Source organism: Sciurus carolinensis, chromosome 3 (genome assembly GCF_902686445.1).
Source record: "Sciurus carolinensis chromosome 3, mSciCar1.2, whole genome shotgun sequence".
Taxonomy (NCBI): domain Eukaryota; kingdom Metazoa; phylum Chordata; class Mammalia; order Rodentia; family Sciuridae; genus Sciurus; species Sciurus carolinensis.
The window spans coordinates 164,807,523-164,829,572 of NC_062215.1; the positions used below are offsets into that span (position 1 = coordinate 164,807,523).

General features: G+C 47.1%; 3 protein-coding genes across 5 annotated transcripts; 2 read left to right on the forward strand and 1 right to left on the reverse strand.

Moving 5' to 3' along the window:
• The first annotated feature begins 71 nt into the window (after nucleotides 1–71).
• Ankzf1 (ankyrin repeat and zinc finger peptidyl tRNA hydrolase 1) lies at nucleotides 72–7,126 on the forward strand. The gene is given in 15 exon segments (XM_047542743.1): nucleotides 72–230; nucleotides 501–683; nucleotides 2,485–2,597; nucleotides 2,832–2,934; nucleotides 3,048–3,235; nucleotides 3,637–3,749; nucleotides 3,842–3,989; nucleotides 4,255–4,483; nucleotides 4,676–4,831; nucleotides 5,320–5,415; nucleotides 5,418–5,802; nucleotides 5,956–6,067; nucleotides 6,197–6,364; nucleotides 6,496–6,581; nucleotides 6,780–7,126. Coding segments are annotated over 14 exon segments (2,178 nt in total). The 5' UTR covers nucleotides 72–230; nucleotides 501–529; the 3' UTR covers nucleotides 6,907–7,126.
• Glb1l (galactosidase beta 1 like) lies at nucleotides 6,847–16,993 on the reverse strand. The gene is given in 19 exon segments (XM_047542745.1): nucleotides 6,847–7,488; nucleotides 7,652–7,867; nucleotides 8,091–8,222; nucleotides 8,482–8,595; nucleotides 8,733–8,822; nucleotides 8,939–9,013; nucleotides 9,308–9,426; nucleotides 9,627–9,667; nucleotides 9,759–9,880; nucleotides 9,983–10,023; nucleotides 10,026–10,040; nucleotides 10,129–10,303; nucleotides 10,400–10,494; nucleotides 14,658–14,718; nucleotides 14,888–15,038; nucleotides 15,277–15,443; nucleotides 15,553–15,679; nucleotides 16,225–16,321; nucleotides 16,874–16,993. Coding segments are annotated over 17 exon segments (1,953 nt in total). The 5' UTR covers nucleotides 15,622–15,679; nucleotides 16,225–16,321; nucleotides 16,874–16,993; the 3' UTR covers nucleotides 6,847–7,218.
• Nucleotides 16,994–17,007: 14 nt separating this feature from the next.
• Stk16 (serine/threonine kinase 16) lies at nucleotides 17,008–20,533 on the forward strand. Of its 3 annotated transcripts, none has more exons than XM_047542749.1 (8): nucleotides 17,008–17,152; nucleotides 17,462–17,701; nucleotides 18,257–18,476; nucleotides 18,736–18,869; nucleotides 19,040–19,160; nucleotides 19,282–19,377; nucleotides 19,784–19,905; nucleotides 20,016–20,508. In XM_047542749.1, exons 2-8 carry the CDS (start codon nucleotides 17,616–17,618, stop codon nucleotides 20,152–20,154), a joined length of 918 nt encoding a protein of 305 aa, XP_047398705.1. In that variant the 5' UTR covers nucleotides 17,008–17,152; nucleotides 17,462–17,615; the 3' UTR covers nucleotides 20,155–20,508. The 3 variants fall into 3 exon arrangements, with proteins under 3 accessions (XP_047398705.1, XP_047398704.1, XP_047398706.1); XM_047542748.1 differs by lacking the exon at nucleotides 17,008–17,152 and adding an exon at nucleotides 17,159–17,304; XM_047542750.1 differs by lacking the exons at nucleotides 17,008–17,152; nucleotides 19,282–19,377 and adding an exon at nucleotides 17,159–17,304 and having other exon boundaries at nucleotides 20,016–20,533.
• Nucleotides 20,534–22,050: the final 1,517 nt, after the last annotated feature.

Genomic DNA, 22,050 nt, shown 5'->3' on the forward strand with positions numbered 1-22,050 from the left:
GAACGAATAGTACGCTCTACGTGGGGCGGGACTCGGGTGCTGGTTCCTATGTTTGTCCTTTTCGCTGATCCGTAGTGACGGGATTCCTGTGCTGTTGCAGAAACCCGATTTTCGGAATGTGGCTGCGCTGTCGCTGGGGTCTTGAGACATTTGGTGAAACTTCTGAAGGCTGGGACGAGGCTACGCGGTTCAGTCATTGCTGGAACTTGTCGTTCGAGTAACAAAGAGCGGTAGGATAGGCAACCTTAGTGATTTTAACTCTGTTGAACTCGATTTGGGAGCTGGATGCTCCCCGTTTTACCCTTGTGGTCCGAGACTAGGGGTTTGAGAAAACCGACGAGGGTCTTGTATTTACCGCAGAGCTGTTTCTTCGTAGAGGTTGAGAACCGAGGAGACTTGGGGCGTGGAGAAGACCAAGTCTAGCAGGAGACGTGGCAGTGGTTTCTGGGGAGCTCAGTTTCTTAACGCCACCCGCCGCAGTCCTCCCTTTTCTGCTTCAGGAACTACTTTTAAGTAATTCCCTGCAGCCATGTCGCCAGCTCCATCTGCGGCTTCGGTTCCGGCTCCGGCGTCCGTCTCCGTGTTTGACCTCAGTGCGGATTCTCCAGTCCTTCGGGGCCTGAGCCTGGTGAGCCAAGCTCCCGGGGAGACTCTGGCCAGGGCTCTGCGTACTTCCTGTCCAGGTATCCGCGAAGGTTTGGGGTGGACCCATGTGGAACGTCACAGGGCCCTTCGAAGTGCTGGGAACAATTTAATGGTATTACTCAGCTTAGGAGGCCACGGTGACTTCTCTTTCTGCTGGATACAGTTTTTTTTTTTTTTTTTTTTTTTTTTTTTTTTTTTTTTTTAATTCACTAGTCTCTGGGTAATTTCCATCACAGGCCCCTGAGTTTTCTCCAAGCAAGGCTTTAACTATTGCATATGTCTCGTCACATATTTTAACATATTAACATATTAACACCACTGCCTTAAACACTTCAAATTACTTAGATGTATTTCAAATTTAACTGAACTCCAATCAAAGCATCCCTTTGTGCTAAATGTAAAACAATTAATTGATATCATGTCTTTGGCTATGTTTTTTATTATACTTCTCTTTAGATTAACTGCCCAAATGTAATTGGAACTGTAAGTTTAAAAATTGGCACTTAGGGAGTGTTTTGTTTTTGGTAACAGGAATTGAACCCAGGGGTGCTCAACCACTGAGCCATATCTCCAGCCCTTTTTTATATTTTATTTAGAGATAGGGTCTGACTAAGTTGCTGAGGCTGTCTTTGAACTTGCAGTCCTCCTGCCTCAGCCTCCCAAGCTGCTGGGATTACAGGTATGGGTCACTGCACCCAGCAGGAAGTGGCTTTTATACAGTTAAAAATAAGTTTATAGCCCTGTGGTGGCTCAGTAACAGCCTGCTGACCTAGCATGAATGCACATCCAGTACTGCAAAAGAAAAATAATGATAATAATTCTAGGACTTATGGGGAGCTGAAGCCCAGTCACCTTTAAGGGACCTGGAAATAGAGTTTTGGTTTAGTTAACTTTGTGGAGATGTGATTTGAGATTCTCCCTGGATTTGTCTTCATGGGTGCATGCTTGTTCCTTCTGGAAGTGGCAACTGAGAGTGTGCATCCACAAGTTCACTATCAGGAGCAGGAGAAAAAGGGTTGCCTATTAATCCATATCAGTGGAATTTGATGGAAAGAGATAGGTGTGTATCCATAGTTAATTATTACTATGTGTCAAAAGATTTGGAGAACACTGATTAAGGAAACATTTTCCTGATTGATGAAATAATGACTAACGATCATTTATCCTTTCTAGAAGGTTCTGCAGTCTGTTATGTAATATGCAGTATGTTATGTAGCAGTTAATGAAATAAAATGAAAAAAAAAATTCAAAGGCTGGAGGTGTAGCTCAGTGGTAGAGTATAAGCTTAGCATGTACCAGGCCCTGAGTTTAATCCCCAGCACCTAAAATAAAAAGAAGAGAAAATGTTAACCTTACCACAAATTATTTTCTACAGAATTCCTGTAAATAATCTCTTTGGCTAATTTAAATACAACATTTGACTTTTATTTTATAGACATTTTTCAGAAGCCTATTGATTGTATTGATTTCATGGTTACTAGACTGTCAATTTCTTGAAGGCAAAGTCATACCATCTCTCTCTCTCTCTTTTTTTATTTATTATTTTTTTGTACCAGGGATTTTTTTGTACCAGGGGTGACTTAACCACTGAGCCACATCCCCAGCCCTTTTTATGTTTTATTTTGAGTTGGGGTCTTGCTAAGTTGCTCAGAGCCTTCTCAAATTGCTGAGGCTGGCTTTGAACCTGTGATCCTCCTGCCTCAGCCTCCCAAGCTTTGGGATTACAGGCGTGTGCCCATCTGTTTCATATCCTACTGTTGGGATATCAGACATTGACCTAATTCGGGCATTATGGATTTGAGCTACTTTTCTACCTTTAATTACCCTTCCCTTATTTAGATTCAGGGGAGAAAACAAGACCAGAAAGAAAAGCACTCCAGGGTCCTGTGGATATTTCAGAGAAATTATTTTGTTCATCCTGTGACCAGACCTTCCAGAATCACCAGGAACAGGTAAAAGCCAGGATATAGGGCTGGATGTTAGGAACAAAAGTGTAAAGGTGAGTGGGGAGAGGTAGACATTTGATTTGCCTTAAAATATTAAAAGTCTGTGCTTTAACACTAAGGCAGTTAGTGTTACCTGCTCCTGCTTTTGGAGTTCCGTGAGTGGTCTTGGCTAGTACATAGGGCCAGGCTGGGCCATATTTCCACCTTCTGCCTCCCTTTTTGCTTTTGCCTTTGTACCAGAGAGAACATTATAAGCTTGACTGGCATCGCTTCAACCTAAAGCAACGTCTCAAGAACAAGCCTCTCCTGACTGCCCTGGACTTTGAAAAGCAGAGCTCCACAGGTGATGCCTGGTGGGAGCAGGACATGGGGTGTAAGAAGGCCATTGGAGTTTGAAGAAAGGTTAGAGATGGGGTGGGGTACCAAACTGGTGTGTCCCATGTTGTCTCTCTTTAGGAGATCTTTCCAGCATCTCAGGATCAGAAGACTCAGATAGTGAGGAGGACTTGCAGACTCTGAGCAAGGAGAGGGCTGAATCTGAAAAGTCCAACAGACCCTCAGGCTTCTATGCCCATCGGGTTCTTTTCCAAAATGCCCAGGGCCAATTTCTTTATGCCTACCGCTGTGTTCTAGGCTCTCACAAGGCAAGTGTCTGCACAAGTGATGTGGTGAACCCTAACTTTTTGTATGCTCAGCTTAGTTTTCTCCTTAACTGGTTCATGTATCACTCTACTTTCCATCCTTCTTTTTGGACATGGGTATCACGCTCGACAGCAGCCTTTAATTGAAACTGGCTTGAATGGTGCAAAGGTCAAATATAATAGAATTATTTGTAAACAGATCAATCTGTTTGAATTATGGTTCTACCACTTGATCTTCTACCACTACCTCACCAAGCTTCAGATGTCTCGCTTTATAAAATGGAAACAAGGCTCAGGGTGGTTCTAATAAATGAGGTAATGTATTGTGAAGCACTTAGCACTAGCATTTGGTTTCTTGCCCTTGATGAATAAAATACAATGTTTCTACTTCATCTGTCATCCAGGTTCCCCCAGAAGAGGTAGAACTGCTGTTACAGAACCTGCAAAGTGGAGGGCCCAGGTGCTGCGTGGTGCTCCTGGCTGCAGCTGGGCACTTTGCTGGTGCTGTTTTTCAAGGGTGAGAGGGTGCTACATGGGGCAAGGATAGATGGATCCTGCTAGCCTGGGAGGACCAGCTGGTCTCCAGTACTGAATCTGTGCTGTCTACAGAAGAGAAGTGGTGATACACAAAACCTTTCACCGCTACACTGTGCGGGCCAAGCGGGGCACAGCCCAGGGACTTCAGGATGCCCAGGGTGGGTCAACACGCTCTGCTGGAGCCAATCTGAGGCGCTACAATGAAGCCACACTGTATACGGTGAGTTTAGATCTCCTAGAGTTGTTGGTCCACTTTTTTTTCTCTCATTTCAACTGCCACTTTTTTTTCTCTCACTTCAACTCGCTAAATGTTACAGTAGGAAGGTTTTAGATTCTCATATTCTTCCAGTTTTCATTATTTCTGGGTAGACAAAATAGAATAAGGATCTCCAAGAACCCTAGTTCTTTCTCCCTCACTCCATTTTGGTTGAAGATTTAAAAATAGCAAGTGAATATGTGCCAAATGGAGTTACTGTCTTTTCTAGGATGTTCGGGACCTGCTGGCAGGGCCAGCCTGGGCCAAGGCACTGGGGGAGGCTGAGACAATCCTGCTGCGCGCTCCCCGCTCTGGGCGTTCCTTGTTCTTTGGTGGCCATGGGACACCCCTGCAGAGGGAGGATCCCCGACTTTGGGTTGTCCCCCTCACCACCCGCAGACCCACATTCCAAGAGGTCCAGCGTGTGTTTCTTAAGCTGACCACCTTGCATGTCTATGGTGAGTCTCCAATTCCAATCTGTAGGTTTCCCAAACCTTTCAGTGTTCTACAACTCAAGCCTTCGTTCTCTTGTGGGCATCCAGAGGATTTTCTAACCCTGGGATTGTACTCCAATTACGTTTTCATTGAGAGAAACCTGGGCTGGCTTTTGCTCAACTAAGTTTGAGAAAGATCTTTTTTTCCTGTGGCAGAAGAAGACCCTCGAGAGACAGTCAGATCATATTCACCTCAGACATACTGGAAGACAGTGAGAGAGGAGAGGAAGAAGACTGCTGAGGAAGAAAGAAGAAAGGTCCCCAGTGATGAAAATGAGGCACTAGGGAAGATGGAGGAATTATCCAATCAGGGTATAAGCACCATCTGGCAGTTATAAAGTCTATTTGTGTGTCTGTGGCAAACTCAAATGTAACTGATCCATTTCTTAATTGATAGATGGGGTCCTTACACCACATACACCCCAGTGTCTGTTTATGAAGTAGGTGTATCATAGCAATCACTGAGGCATGGTTACTGATCTCCTGTAAACCCTTTTGTTCGTGGATACATCCCTGGTACTCAGAAAAATCTTGTGGAGTAGATACTTCAGTGTGTTGCATGAGTCACATTATTTATCTGCCTGGCTGGATATTGTTGCTTTGGGGGAAGGGTTGCTGCCATGTTTTCTTCTGTGCACCACCATAGGGCTGCTCATCTGGATAGTTCAGGGACAAGATAAAAACAATTTCATTTTAGGATGATTTAGATTATATGTTTAAATATAGACATAAGTGTATCTGAACCAGCTCACCCTCTGCTTATTCCTTAGATGGATCTAACATATCAGATTTCTCCCTAGGTTCAGGGTCAGAGGGAGAAGATGGCTCCCAGGTAGAGTTGGAGCTAGTGGAATTAACACTGGGAACCCTGGATCTTCATGAGTTTGAAGTATTGCCTAGCGGAGGAGAAGAAAACGGAATAAAGAGAGAAGTCGAGAGCAAAAGACTGGGGCACATACAACTCTTCTCCAGAAATCTCAAGAAAGTGAGCCCTTCTCACAGTCAGACCAGACAGTTGCAGCCCTCTTGGAACCTTTGGTGGATGAGGCCAAGGCCCCTGATCAGCCAAAGCTGTGGAATGTGCTTCTAGCTGCTTGCCGAGCTGGAGACATTGGAATGCTGAAGCTTCAGTTAGCTGCTGAGCCTATGGATCCTAGAGTTAGGTCCTTACTCAATGCCCCCTTGGGGTCTGGTGGCTTCACTCTCCTGCATGCAGCAGCTGCAGCTGGAAGAGGCTCAGTGGTTCATCTGCTCTTGGAGGCTGGTTGCAACCCCACCGTGCAGTAAGTATCTCTATCTGGAGCCATTTTGGGTGTAAAGATAATTTGGTGGCTCATGTGGCATTGGTAGTTGACAGTATTCCCTTAGGGTCTGGCTGGGTGATGTTGGGAAAGACAGGAAGCAGGTTGAACCCATTTTGTGGTTTTTGTACTTAGGGACTCCCGGGCCCGCCCACCTTATATGGTAGCAGCTGACAGATCAACACGTAATGAGTTCCGAAGGTTCATGGAGAAGAATCCAGATGCCTATGATTATAAGAAGGCTCAGGTCAGCCAGAAAAAGAAGGAGATGCAGAGTGGGAAGGTGTCATAGTCCCAGCTAGGTCCTTTCTACTCCCTTGCACTTTTCCCAAGGATAGCTTGTGTGGTTACTTAATAGCTTCTGGAAATCCCCCAGGTACCAGGGCCACTGACCCCAGAAATGGAGGCACGACAGGCCACACGGAAAAGGGAGCAGAAGGCAGCCCGGCGGCAACGGGAAGAAGAGCAGCGGAAGCAGAGAGAGAAGGAAGAGCAAGAGCAAGAAGAGCAGTGGAGGTTTGCTGCACTCAGTGACCGAGAGAAGGTGAGGCAAGGCTCTTCCACAGCAAGACCTCCTTAGAGATCTCATCTCCCCCCCCCAGAGTGCAACTCTTGTTTCTTGGGCATGCTATTCCCTTCTGGGATCCTGTCTGCAACATGATTTCTGTTTCTTAGAGAGCTCTGGCTGCAGAACGCCGACTTGCTGCCCAGTTGGGAGCTCCTGCTGCTCCGATCCCTGACTCTGGAGTCATCAATGCTGGGTATGGGGCTAGGGGGTGAGTAAAAGGGTGGGCTCTAATGTAGGGACCACTTGAGGCAAGTGGAATGAGGACCTGCATGGTATTCAGAGGGGTTGCTGAGGGGATTTGAGACACTCTGGAACCTTTGAAAGCTGCAGAGTGCTTCGAGTGGAAAGTTTCTGGATTACCTGTCCAGCCACTTTTCTTCCTCTTGTTCAGACGCTGCTGGAGCTGTGGGACTTCCCTCCAAGGACTCATTCCCTTTCATTACCTCGACTTCACTTTCTGCTCCACACGTTGCCTCCAGGACCATCGCTGTCAGACTGGGAAGCCCTCTTCTTCCTGACCTCTTACAGCTCTACCTGGGCCAAGTGTAGGCCCTGAGAGGGCAAATTCACTCCAGCCCTAAGTTTCTTCTTCCCCATGAAGCCAGAGAGTATTTGGAAGATTAGGGTGAGAGATACTAAGGAACCAGGGCAAAGACAAGGCCACAAACTGTGTGGAGCTGGTACTGTCTCTGGAACTTTAATCACAATAAAGTTTGGCAAGAAAACTGCACTTGTACTTACATTCAGAGGCCTTCTGGCCTTTGGTTACCCTGGCCAGCACCAAAGGATCCTGCCCACTCCATGTCCTAGGTCCAAGGGTTATCTTTCTTTCAGTGCCCACTTAACTCCATTGGATCAGAGTCACCTTGTACATCAGCTGAGAGGGAATACATATGTGTCCTGTGCACAGTGATGTTGAGGATAGGCCTATCCAAAAACTGGATTTGGGGCTCTAAAGGGACATTTTCTAACTCCAGCAAGGTGACTGTGTTAACAGCTCCCCTAGGTAACAGCAGGGGTCTTGGCACATAGAGGGTGTGTTGTGGCCCCAGCTTTGTCCAGTACCGACCCAAATTAAACCCATTGATCCAGACTTGGCCCTGTGGGGAAATAAGAGAGTGGGAAAAGAAAGGATCAGCTCTCCAGGGGGTAGAATCATCCCCTTTTGGACTTCTCATCAAAGTAATTTTTGCTCCACCTCCTTTCATAATTTTTCTTTGATCACTTCCCCCATCCCCCACCAACCACCACCATTAGCAATACCTTTGTCCATCCAGGTAGATAGAGAAATGTGTCCCCAGCTGAGCCTAAAATTGGAAACATTGTGGAGTAGAAGGTCGGGCCAGAGGGATCTTTAGGCTGTTGCCTTTTTGGCAATTTGAAGGTATACCACCACTTCACAAAATGATCTACTTTCAGAGGGAACATCATCCACTGGGTAAGGACTGTTTGCCCCAGAATTGGGGGCTCTAATAGGCCCTGTGGGAAGCAAAGGAAAAGTCATCATTTACTAAGCTTGAAAGCCACAATGTCCCTAATCAAGCTCTAGGATGTAACTGGTGGCCACGTCCAGGTCCCCACAAGCCACTACTTCTCTGACTCTTAAAGATTGGCTGTAGTTTACCTTCCGTTAGACACCGATCTTTCCAGAGGAGTTGGTCAAAAGTGTACTGGGATAGAGAAGGAAACAAAACTAACTCACCTTGAAGTCACTATGGTTAGACCCGAAACTGAGCCTCCCCATGTTCTCCAGTAAGATATCCAGTTTTGCCCCTGTTTTCCCCATCAAATATAGTTTGTTATTTATATTTCTTTCCAGAACACCCTGGAACACCTGTGGATAAAAGACAGGATCTATGAGAGGAAGGGCTTAGCATCTAGTTCTTGGCCACTGCACAGGGAACCACATTAGAACACTTATTTGAAGAGCAAGGAAAATGTAGCCATCTATCAGTTACCTACCACCATTCTGGAACTCTAATCAAGTTCTTCCTCATCCCAAGGCAAGTATGCTCTACAGATGTGAGCAGGCAGTGGAAAAGGGTAAATATGGGAACTTAAGGTGCTGAGGAAAGGAGGAAATTGGGTCTCACCCCATCCATCATCACATAGGCCCGGTCATGGACTCCATTATTTGGCACCCATAATGGTGTTGGCTCAAAAATGGAATAAGACAGATAGGTCCGGTACAGCATAAAGCCATGGTCCTGCGTATGAAAGAATGAGATTAAGATGAACTGAGATAAGAAAGGACATTAAAGGGAAAATATTAGCTAGAAGGAACTTTTCACTATAGCTGTTGAGGGAGTCTGCTATTCCCACCAGATGTAGGTTTATGTCTTACCTGCTTCACAGCCTCAAAGGTCAATGGCAAGACTGAATGAATGGGCCCCTGGGGGCAGAGAAAATCTAGGAAAGCCAGCAAATCCCCATCCTGTTAGAATAAGGGGCAAGCATCAGATTAAGAGGGAGGTTTCTGGATCAAGGACAGGATAAGGTAGGTATTTAGAAAGTAAAGGTTTAGAATCAGAAAAGATGGGGAGGACTTACCAGGTGCAGAGTTAAAGGTCCAAGCATCATCTTGTGGCTGGGGGGAGGTAAAGGTCCCAAGGGAACTTCCTGGAACTGAGCCCAAATTCTCTCAGGAGCCATAGGAAAACCACAGAAACAACCCCTATTCCAAGGCCCTAGAGCAAGGTTCTTAACCTGGGGTCCAGGGAAGGGTTTTGGGTCATGAAGACACTAATTTAGACACTATAATGTTGCACACAAGTGTAACTCCTCAAATGGTACCATTTGAGCGACTGGGAAATGCTTCCACAGAACACAGAGAGCTCTAGGGCCTAGAAAACCACCACCAATTCATAGCATCCCTTTACAATTTGGGCACAACCTTCTCCCTGATTAATAAAAGGGCACCTTGCCGATGACATTTCGAAGAGCAAAAAGCTTAGGTGTGGGGTCCCCTGCTTCAGATATGGGTGCATCGTAGTCATAGCTGGTAGTAATTGGAAGGAAGCGTCCCTTCTCATCTGCACCTGGGGTTGAACCAATTTAATTAATTCAACATATATTTCAGATGATAGGCACTAAGTAAAGAGCTTCATGCAGAGAATTTTGCCATCAGAGGGGGCAGTGGTGGCATATCCAGCTTCTAGACATCCTAATCCATCCAGCCCTTAGATTTGAATTCCTCATTAGCTCCCTGCTTCTGCCCCAGGGGACAATCCGTACTCACCATTCCAGTATCCAAAGTTGGTGCCTCCATGGAACATGTACCTGAAGTGGGGGGAGGGGGTAAAATCTGACCCACTGAATCTTAACTTTCATCCCCATCTCCCAGTAAGAGAGTCATATTGTCTTCAGTTACATGTTCACACTGGCTCCCAACTTGAGCATGTTTTCTAGTCCCCTGGCTATAGGTACAATGGACCGTGTGGAGTGATTCTGACCCCAGTAATCCAGCCAGCCTGTGTAGTATTCAGAGTTCACCTAGAGTATGAAGTGAAAAAGCCACAAATGAGGTGAGAACCAAACTGGACCCATTCCCATCCATGACTCTGGCTTTGATTCCCCTTCCCTCTGGTCCCTCACCAATGGCCCATGGGGTTCATACTTCCGAAGTAGGGCAAAGATTTGGTCATGTTGTCAGCTGTAGTAAGGAGGCAAGGGAAAAAGATAAATAGCACAGAAGAGGTGCCCCTTCCCCAGACTCCACTGCAAACCCTTGTTCAGGAGACCTGGCCCAAAGTCTATAGTGGCATACAGTCCCTTGAGGGTGCCACATTTGAGTCCTTCAGGCCCATCTGTAGTGAAGAGCAAGATCTTGTCTCCTAGTAGTGCACGGAAGAGCCCAGCCAAGTGTCTCATGTAGTTGAAGTCACAGGCCCGGTAGCTACCGTATTCATTCTCTACCTGCCAGGGGAGAGGGAAATGAGAGTCCAGCTATGAGGTGGAGAAGGTAAAGACACCTTGCACCTTCCCCGTGCCCAGTCAGCTTCCCACTTGTACCTGAATACTAATGATGTTGCCCCCATTGTGGTAGAGAAATGGATATATCTTGGGCAGCAAGACCTTGAACCAGGAGTCCACTGCAGCAAGGAAGTCTAAAGGAAGGAGTGGCACTCTGCTCATTAGGGGCCACCACCATCTCCACGGCCTCCACCCCAGCATCCCTGCTAACAACTTCAGTGCTGCCCTTATTTTAGGCTGCAGGTTCTACCCCAGTTGCCCAAAACTAACTCTGGGAAGAGGTGACTCTTAGAACTCTCAACCCTAAGCATGTTATATTTGCATTGTCAATGGAAGTTAAACATAGGAAACCCTTAAAGTAGTGGGGGCGGGGGTAGGTGTTGTGTTTGTTTTCATGATACGGGGGACTGAATCCAGGGCCTTGCACATGCTAGGCAAAGAGTAGTGTTTCTTAAAAATTCATGGATGATGCATCAATAAAAAAAAAATGTGGAAAAGAATACATGGATGAAAAAGGTTAAATACATAGTATGGAACTATTATGATGTAATCTACTTACACCTAAGATTGCTATGAAGTAGCATGGGAATTAACAGTGTACACCATCTGACTTGCACCCTGCAGTCAGGTGATTTTTTTAAGTTAGCAATGGGAAGATCATTATTCTAGGCCTTAAAATTCTCAACTCCTGCTTGTTATTTTTGTGATTCACCCTCAAGGTCTTCATGCATGGTGTTGCCTCTTTCTGAACTTTTTTTTTCCCCACCCTCCTTTACCAAACCAATTCCAACTCACGCTTCAATCTTTTTTCTTCTGGTACTGGGCACTGAACCCAGGTTCACTCTGCCATGAACTACATTCCCAGCCCTTTTAACTTTATATTTTGAGATAGGGTCTCTCTAAGTTATCCAGGCAGGCCTGAACTTTCTGATGCTCCTGCCCCACCTCTCAAGTTCCTGGTATTACTGGTGTGCACCACTGACTTCCTCAAGAAAGCCTCTGATATTCCAGATCAGGATAGAGCTCCTGTTACACACTCTCACATTATCTCATACTTCTAAACACTTGACAAATTATAATTTAGCACTTATGCCTGTGATTGTCTCTTGATAGTTTCCCACCTCATGAATAGGAACCTTGTCTGGAGGGTTTGTTCACATGTTACATCCCTCTCATTGAGGACAAAGTGTAGGAGATAGTGGACTCTCAAAGGTGGATTCAATGAAAGACATTTTGGAGAATATTTTTCAATTCTTAAACCATTTAAATACACTTTATATGTCATATAAAGGAAGCCCAATTTGTACTGCATGTTTTAATCCAAGCATACATTAAATCACATTCACTCAACAAATATCTATGGATGCTGACTATGCACAAAGCACTTTTCCAGGGATACTGAAAGGTACAAAACAGACAAAATATCTGCCCTTGTGGCATTTCTAGTGATGGAGGCAGACAATAAATTAAGAAAATAAATAAGGGAAATATATAGTGCCAAGAACAACTATGGCAGGAAAGGAGGTCTAAAATGGTGGTGTAGAAGAGCTTAAAATGCCAGCAAGTCCTGCTGAAGTGATTTCAGCAGGGAGATCAAGGCAGAGGCCTCAAAACCCAAGACTGGTGGGTCTGAAGAACAGCAATGAGGTCAGTGTGGTTGAGGCAGCGTGAACAAGGAGGAGAGGGGCAGAAGCCAAGGACATGACTGGGGCCAATTATATAGGACCTAGTAAATAATTTTAAGAAATCCATGATTTAGATTCTGAGATGAGATCTTATTGTAGAGGTCTGAGCAGAGAAATCACATGATTTGTGATGTACATTAAACTTCTATTTTAACAGAATCACACTGGCTGCTGGATTGAGAAAAGACTATATGGGAGAGAGAGTGAACAAGGGAAACCATTTAGGAAGCTATAAGATAAGCCAGCTAAGGAGAGGTCCTTCGGACAAGGGTGGGTGGCAGTGGTGGTGAGAGAAAGTAGTTAAATTCAATGTTGTTGAGGGTAAAACTAACAGGATTTTCTAATGGATTAAATGTGAGATGTGGGGGAAAGACTGACATAAAGGATTATACCATAGTGTTTAGGCTGCTCAGTTCGAAAGTGGAGTTGCCATGAAATGAGATAAGATGATTGTAAGAATAGCTGGTTTGGAAGGCAATACCTGGAGATTAATTGTATCATTATGCCTTGTATTTGTCTAAATGGAGAAATCACATAGGCAGTTGAATGTGTGTATGGAAATCATGGGAAAGGTCCTGGTTATGGAGGTAACACATTTCAGGATCATTAACTAGTAGATGGATTTGAATCCCATCACGCAAATGGATGCAATCACCTAGGGAATGAGAATAGAAAAAAGCATCCAAGGATTGAGTGCTGCTTACACCACAGCATTTGTAATAAAGAAAAACAGAAAAGGACAAGCAGGAGATTAAGACTGAGTGGTCAGTGCCTTGGGAAGCAGGGGCAGAGACCAGATAAGTGCGTATCATGGGAGACAAGAGAAGTGGATTTCAGCCACGTACAGTAAGCATCCACCTGTAATCCCAAAGAGTTGGGAGGCAGAGGGAGGAGAATCACAAGTTTGAGGCCAGCCTCAGCAACCCTGTCTCAAATATAAAAAGGGTTGGGGATGTAGTTCAGTGGTTAAGTGTCCCTTTTCAATCCTCAGTATCAAAATTAAGTGTATTTCAAAGGACAGAGCAACCAACTGCTGACTGCGGCTTACTGGTCAAGGAGGATGAGGAAATCATGGATTTCACAATGTGGTAGTCACTGGTTTTCTTTTTATTTCTTGGATAAAAAGTATCTACTTCAACATTTATCCATGTTTTTTGTTTGAAGTGTAATTCAAAACTATATCAGTCCTCTGAAGGTTAAGGCGGGTATGTATTTTAAAATGAAAAAGGATGGGGTTTGGATTGTGGCAGTGAGCACTTGCCTAGCATGTGTGAGGCACTGTGTTCACTTCTCAGCACCACATATAAATAAATGAATAAAATAAAGGCCTTTCAACATCTTTTAAACAACGAAAAAGGATAACAAATTTTCATCCAGTTGCTGGTTTTCTTGAGCAAAATGGACTGCATGTTGGTGTTCCACTAATAATTTATCATTTTAAATATATTTCATAGTCAGTTGGGTTTGGCATAAAGCTCTCTGGCATCCTGAGTTGTTAATTTGCACTCCTAGTCTCCTCTGCCTTCCCTGTGTCAGGAAATAGCATCATCACCTTGACTGGCCAAAAGCACGATTCCTTTCTTTCCCTAGTCACACTGCCCAACCCATCCCCTTCCAATCAAAATCTGTCAACGAGTCCTGGTGATTTCTACATCCAAACTGTATCTCAATTCTGCCTTCTTTGCATTTCCACCACAGTCTAGGCACTCTCTTCTCTGTTCTAATTACAGTAATAGTCTCCACTAATTTCTCCATCCTTGCTCGCCTCAATCCACTCTCCACATCCAGGCTAAGTAATATTAACACAAATCAGATCCGCTGGCTTGATGGCACAAATCTGTAATCCCAGTGACTCGGGAAGCTGAGGCAGGAGAACAGCAAGTTCGAGGTCAGCCTCAGCAACTTAGTGAGGCCCTATCTCAAAATAAAAAGGATGTGGCTCAGTGGTGAAGCACCCCTGGGTTCAATCCCAGGAACAACAAACAAACACGCAAAAAGTCAGGTCATATCACAACCCTTGCTAATTTTTTTAAGTGGCTTTCTACTGAGAATAGACTAAGATTTTCATACAGTGGCCGACAAGGACTTAAGCCAATTGTCTCATCTTTAATATGTCATATTACTATCTCCCTCACCCCACTGTACTCCAGCATGTTCATCTACTTTCCTCAATCATGCATGTTCTTTCCCATTTCTGGACTGGAATGTTCTTGCCTCACTCTTCATATGACCAGTGCTTTCCCTTCCCTAAAAGGGAATTGAAATGTTCCCTTCTCAAAAAAACCTTTTCTGGCTACCCTACAAATGAGAGGATCTCTGTTATTCACTGTCTCCACTCATTGTTTAATAGCTAATAATCTTATTTATAGGTGGTGAGTTTTTGTTTGTTTGTTTGTTTGTTTGTTTGTTTTGGTCTGTCCCATTATGTTATAACCTCTTGCACAGGGACTAGGTCTGTCTGGTGCCAGTTTCTAGTATCCTGCTGGGCATGAAGGAAACAATATTTGAATAAATGATCTCCAAGTTGAGGATGGTCTCTTCCGTTTGGGGCACCCAAATGATCCATCTTTTTGTTTGCTTTTTTCTGTGTTAAGTCTTTTGTCTCAACTCACCTGGATCTGAGGTTCTCAGATTAATTTTAGGATTCCGAAGCAACCAAGATGGGAGACCCCCCTGAGACAAACACAAAAACAGTATGTCGGTTTTGCTGTTCTGGGGTGCAGTGGCGGGGGTAAGAAGGGAGTTGAATATAATGCTGGAAATGCCCTACAGTGAGGGCAGAGGGGAGTAGTCTAGAAACACATGGAAGGCTTTTGTTCTGTCTCTCCTTCAACTAACTCACCATATCCCACTCTGCACAGATGTAAGGTCCTGGTCTCAGTATGACCAACAGGTTCGCTATAGCTGCCTCGTTCAGAAAGGTAAAGAGGTCGCGGCTGCCATTAAAGTTATAGACCCCAGGCTCTGGCTCATGGTAGTTCCAGGGCACGTAACTGAGAAAATAAGAGGTTAACAGGGCCCGAGGTGGGGAGATGCCAGGGAGGACTAGGGGCTTAGACGGGCAGGAATCTCCAGCAGCAGCAAGAAGGTGGTCCTGGCCACCTTGGTCTAGGAGTCTGGGAGCTCTAGCCCCTTTTCAGTCGGAGTCAGTCTTCCAGCCAGGTCCCCTCTTAAGGAAGCAATAGGAAAAGTAAATCCCGCCCCTCAGTGGTTCTCGCGAGCACTTCTTACAACTGTACGGCGTTGAGGCCGCTCAATCGCATCTTGAAAAGCCGGTCGGCCCACAGTATCCGCGGTACCCGGAAGTAGTGCAAGCTACCAGACACGTATCGGAACGGCGCCCCGTCCAGGAGGAACATACCACGTTCCCGATCCACTACGAACGACCGAGGGTCTGCCTGCAAAGGGGAAGAGCCGGTGCTCAGCAGAGGTCTGGAATGAGGGTCAGCGTCTGCCAAAAGCGGAAGATTGTTGACTTTCATCCACCGGTCAACCCTCTCATCTTACCTGCTGCAACAGCAGCGTCAAGAGCGGCAGCATCAGGAAGGGAAGGCAGGGCGGCTTCTCGGGAGCCATGGCGCTTACAGGACTCCTATAGTCTGAGCCGTCTGTCCGACCGTCACGTGTTGGACTCCTGGGAGGGAACCTCAGCGAGCAAGGGGCGGAGACCACCTCAAGTTTCCAGGCGGTTAGCCCGGACTTTGCATCCCGCCTGCAGCCAGCCACCAATTACTCTATTCGTTTGTAAAAATCCTCTATATCTTACTACTCTAAGAGCAGTTCACGAACCCGCTTCATTAGCGTCACCTGAGAGCTTGTCAGGTCCTACTTCAGACCTATAGAATCAGAATTTGTATTTTAACAAAATTCCCTGGCGATCCTAAGCACATACAAGATTGAGAAGCATTGCTTTACTGAACTGAGTTCCCTAAGGGCGGGGAGTGCCTTGTCCTTGAATCCTCACAGGGCTTGGGACATATAACAAGTTAAATCTAGATTAACGGATGTCAAAACCAAGGGAACCCGCAGGAAAATCTTTATGGTGATCAGGGATGTGGAAGCGGGGAAACGAAGGGTACAAGACGGGCCTTTCCTGCAGAGAGCCCTGTTTAGCAAAAGAGACCATCCTGAGCAAAAAGAGCCATTCTAATTTCTTTGGAGGGGCACTCTCCAACTTACCCCCTGCTTGTCTAGGCAAGAGATGTCACGAACAACTGCTTGGTGCCAAGGCTTGTACTTTGTGAATTTCTATTCCTTCTGCCTCACAGTTCCACACCTGAGATGTGAGGACCAGAATAATAAATAATGGCTATTGTCATTAGTTCTTTTTATTGATACTTGAGGACTGTGTGTCAGATATTGTACTAAGTACTTTATAACTCATTTAATCTTCAACCCCATGAAATAATTATTTTCATTTTACAGATGAAGAAACTGGAGGATGGAAACAAGGTCATACAATTAGTTTAGTAAAACTGGGATTGGATTATGCAGTTTGGGCTCATAGTTCATACACTTAACCTTAGGTACCATTATATCTGTTTTACAGCTAGGTAAAAGTGAGGATCTGAGAGGTTAAGTAACTTGCCAGAGGTCTCGCAGATAGGAGGCTATTAGAACCGAATTTAGAAACTGGCAGTCTGCTTCCAGTCTGAGCTCTTAACCACTGACTCTAGGGTAATAGGATACACACCACAGTCCTTAAAGTGTACAGGACAAGGACTCCAGGGGGCCGGGCCGCCAGCACCCGCCCCTCCCTGGATCCCTCTCTTGGCTGAACCATAGTAAGCCGCCTTTTCCCCCTGCGCGCGGAGGTGAGGCCCCCTACCTCCGACATTGGGAGATGGAGGTCCTGGGGACCTCGGGCAGAGCCCAGCTTTGCCCCCCTTTGGCGTAAGTGCCTGTGTCTTGACCCCTACTGAAGGCCAAGTGGAGAACCCTCACCCGGGTCCTGGGACCCCTCTGCCCCTAGGTCTATGCGGCTCCGCGCCCTCACATCCTCCGGATGCCCAGCAGTTGCTAGGATACAGCGGACCGTTACTCAGGCGCGCACTGATGATGTAATTGCTACTTCCGGTCCCTGGTGCTTCGCTCCGGCCCGAGCCAGGTCAGTGGGGGGAGTCCCGGCTGGCAGACCCTGGGCTCCGTGGCCCGGGGTGGGCCCTGCCGGAGGTGGGCCCAAGCTTCGCAGCCTCTCCAGAGCGACCCTGTGCCCTGCCGTTGCGGCCCCAAGAGCGTGGAAGCGGGGTCCGTCCAAAGGTGGGCCGGGGTTGGAGGAAGCGACCTGGTCTACGTGGCTAGAGGTTTTAGGGCACCTGATCCAGCCTTCTGGAGCTGGCGTCGCCAGGGTCTGTTTTCTCTAGACACGAATCTAAGTTCCGAGACCTGGCCTGAGCTCTCCGCATTGGTTCTTCAGGGCCGTCTGAATTATGCCGAACCCGCGACCTGCCGTCGATTTCTTTCCAGCATGATCCGCTGGGCCCCCAGGGCGTCACCTAGAAGACCCCACTCACTCTGGACGAACCCTTCGGCAACCAAAGTCCGTCCTTGAGAAGGATGACTGAGACGTTATGGGACACTCCCTGTGTGTCTGCTCTCGTGGAACTGTCATCATTGACAATAAGCGTTACCTCTTCATCCAGAAACTGGGGGAGGGGTGAGTGTTTAGAAATCACTTAGCTTGTCCCCAGGGTTATGGTCATTGAGGGACAACGGTCTGCACATGATAGGGGCACAAGGATTTTATCCCTATGCACCTCATCTGACCGAACCTTAGCTGAATGGGTCAGGAAAGTGGATTCTGGACCCAGGCCTTCTAGATTCACCTTGTGTGACCTTGGTGAGCCATGGTTTCTTCATCTGCCTAATGGAGATGATTATCATGCCTCACCGATGGAATTGTGAGAATTAAATGAGATAGTGTATATAGATGTCCCACCCAATTCATAAGCACTTGATACATGTTGGCTATTATTTGATATTTATTGCGCTTCTAACACGTGCAGAACACTGTTAGGACCACAGGACCTCAACAATTTTTGTGTTCCTGTTCCTGAGGAACTCAGACTAATAATCCTCACTCTTCTCTTAGAGCCACATCTTGGGAGGGTTTCCACTCAATGAGAGAGGCAACCTTCCCCAAGGGAATTCCTCTGGGTCCAAACTCTGTGGGAGATGACCATGGTCCTTCACTGACCCCTTTGGCCCACAGTGGGTTCAGCTATGTGGACCTAGTGGAGGGGTTACATGATGGACACTTCTACGCCCTGAAGCGAATCCTGTGTCATGAGCAGCAGGACCGGGAAGAGGCTCAGCGAGAAGCGGACATGCATCGCCTCTTCCACCACCCCAACATCCTTCGCCTCGTGGCTTATTGTCTGAGAGAGCGGGGTGCTAAGCATGAGGCCTGGCTGCTGCTACCTTTCTTCAAGGTGAGAAAGTCTCTTGGTTATGGAGGGGGTTGCAGCAGACACCTTCTGAGGACTGTGAACAGTCAAGCAAGTTACGAAGCAGGAGCCACGTCCTGGGTTTGACCACTTTAGATTTGAAGTTTAAAGGAGTCCAGGTGGGACTGTGGGTTTCAAGGTGTGTGTGATTAATGGGTCGATAGGCTTTGACACACAGGACAGGGATTAGGCCCAGGGAGCGGAGACTTCAGAAACATCTCAACTGAGGAAACTTGTGTTGCAGAGAGGTACACTGTGGAATGAAATAGAAAGGCTGAAAGACAAAGGCAACTTCCTGACTGAGAATCAAATTCTTCAGCTGCTGCTGGGTATCTGCAGAGGCCTTGAGGCCATTCATGCCAAAGGTTATGCCCACAGGTCAGTGAGAGGGCCCCAGGTACTTGCTGGGCTAAGAGGAAGAGCCTCACTAAGACAACCAGGAGGTCTCTGCTCCCCTCCTAAAGAAAGCCCACTTGATATTTTTGCTCCTTGGGATTCCAAGTCTTCCTGTCCAGGAATGCTCATGGGTCATTTTCACTTCACTCCAGGGACCTGAAACCCACCAATATCTTGCTTGGAGATGAGGGGCAGCCAGTTTTAATGGACTTGGGTTCCATGAATCAAGCATGTATCCGTGTGGAGGGTTCCCGCCAGGCTCTGACCCTGCAGGTAAGTCTCCAGGTTCCTTTGCCCACCTGTTTTCCATCCCCAATTCTCTGGTGCATTTCCCAATTTAGTCACATTACTGTGGCCTGTACCCCACTTTTGAGCTCTGGGGCCACTGTTCCAGGACTGGGCAGCCCAGCGGTGCACCATCTCCTACCGGGCCCCGGAGCTCTTCTCTGTGCAGAGCCACTGTGTCATCGATGAGCGAACTGATGTCTGGGTGAGGAGCAACTGGGTGGGACTCTGGGTGGGAAGGGGTGCAGCTCTATATCCGCTTTGGAATGGGGTGGGGGAGGTGTTTGGTTTCTGTTGCATAAAGCCCCAGGAACCACAGTATGTCCCCATACGCCTCAACTTCCTTCCTGGGAACTGTCACTGATACTGTACTCAGTTGCTCAGGAAGTGGTGTAGTACCTCACACTGAGCTGGTTAGTTATTGCTGAAGGCAGTGTCTGAGTAAGGGCTGCATAGGCCTCTGGCTAACTGGCAGTTTCTTTGGGCCCTGGCAGTGCCACTGGCTCAGGTTGGCATATTCTTTTTAGCTTTTGTAGTCTTCTTTCACCACAGAAGGGGAGAGGTGTCACCTTGGTCAGTTCCCTTTCAGGTACTAACCAAGTTATGCTCAGTCCCTAGGCTGTGTGCTTTATGCCATGATGTTTGGGGAAGGCCCATATGACATGGTGTTTCAGAAAGGTGACAGTGTGGCCCTTGCTGTGCAGAACCAACTCAGTATCCCACAAAGCCCCAGGTGAGCACTTAAGAGGAACACCAGGCATTTCACACTTCCCCAGGGTAAGCTATTGAACCTTAGCAGGGGGACTCTGTGCCCTCCCTTCACCCTGCATCCTCCCTCCACAGGCATTCTTCAGCACTGCGGCAGCTGCTGGCCTCAATGATGACTGTGGACCCCCAGCAACGCCCTCACATTCCTCTCCTCCTCAGTCAGTTGGAGGCACTGCAACCCCCAGCTCCAGGCCAGCACACTACTCAAATCTGAACCAACCATTGGCCATTTTGAGATGGCCCCATGTACCTTGGAAAGGGGCTCTGATCCCTCATTGGAAGTTCATCCTTTCTATCCAGGACTGCTCTTAAAGTTGGGCACCAGGGATGGGGACCATTATCTCAGTCCTCTCTGTTGTTTCACCCCAACACATAGGCAAGGGGCCTGACTGGTGGTGGGGCTGGGGGAGAAAGCAAAACTGAGAAAATATGGTGCACAACTCCGAGCTGGACTGCTGGGCTCACATCATGTTCTGCTTTCAAATCTGGGAGCAGGAGAATGTATACACAGGAGAATAAAGTGAAAGCAGGTTGGCGTGGATCTTATTCTCATTGTGTCTGGAGGCAGAGAAGACGTACAAGGGGCCCAGAGTCTGGTTGCTAATTCCAAGGGAACAGCCTAAGAAGAGGGACTGGTTTAGTCAGCAGTGGTATAACTACATTATACCACAGGAGGCAGGTGTCTTTATCTGATGTGTGACTGGTTGGCAGTGGGCAGATTTTTTTTTTAGTTGTCAATGGGCCTTTATTTATAAATGAGAACCAAATCCAGTGCCTCACACATGCCAGGCAAGTGCTCCACCACTGAGCTACAACCCAAGCCCCAAGTGGGTAGTTTTATTCCTAGCTTGTCTTAGTTTTAAAATTAAAGCTGCTCTGACTTGAGCTGGTTTCTGCCTGTGCTAAGAACTAGGATCAGCGCCCCTAAAAGCACACTGAACTATTTCTTTTCTTCCTTCACTCCCAGGGGTGGGTAGCTTAGTTAAAGTAGCCCAGCCGGTTTGCCAGGCCTAGGGCCTCTGGGTGGAGACACCTGAGGAAGCTTTCAGACAACTATGTAACTAACTGGTCTCCTATCCTCAGCCTGGGGCAAGGGGAGTGGAGCTGGCAGCCATTTTGGCCACAGCTCCCTGATTTTCCTAGCTCACACACGGTTAATAATTAATGAGGCTAGCGTGGTGTGGCAGTATTCAGCAGCCACTTCCTGTCTGCTCTGCTGAGTAAATGGGCCTTCCCCTTAGCTGGGCTTAAAACCTGTTCCCCAGAGAAGGGCACTGTGTCCCTGAATCACCAGGGAGAGAAGGGAAGGGTAGGGTTGGCATCTCCTACTCCTAAGATTGAAGCTTCCTTTCCCAACCATGCCCACTGCCACATGCTGACGTCAGTGTGGGTCCTGGGGTGCCTATTAGCAAAGTTTGAATTTTTCCCCAGGGCCCTGGCAGGAGGCTCCCACCAGCTAGCATGAGGCTGAGGCTGAAAGAAAGCACAAACAGGGAGACGACCTGACTTTTAATGGCACAGCGCTAGCCCCAGCAAAGCAGCAAGACAGACAGTAAGCTATGCAAAGCTGCTGAGAAGTGCAATGGCAAAGACAACCCCAGATCGCCCTTGTTCCCTCCCGTCCCGAAGCTGATGATGTGGCTCCATGCATGGGAACTTCAGGCCAGCCCAGCCCCATTCCCAAACTCTAATAGTGCACAGCAAAACCTCGCCCAAGTCTTGCTTTCAGAGTTGTGGATGTGGAAGCAGCAGGAAGAATAAGGTAGCAGTCCAATTCTTCAACACAGAAACTACTGGACTTAAACTCCTGCTTTGAAAGGAAGTGAAGACTTGTATCCTTCAATAGTTTGTGACTGGATAGGCAGGTCCAGGGGGATTTGGTTCTCATTTCCTCCCTATCTTGGGTCCCCCTAAGACCTAACATCAAGGTCTTTGGGGTCATGATTCCTGGGCCTGGCAAGGGCCCCTTGGCAAGTCTCACCTTCAGCCATGGAAGGGAAAAGGGTCATGAGCAGCAAATAGTGAGGGCAGAAGTAGCAGCAGCAGCAGCAACAGCAGCAGCACAAAGGGGAAGGCAGCAGAAGCTCAAGTATTCACAGAGGGGACAAGA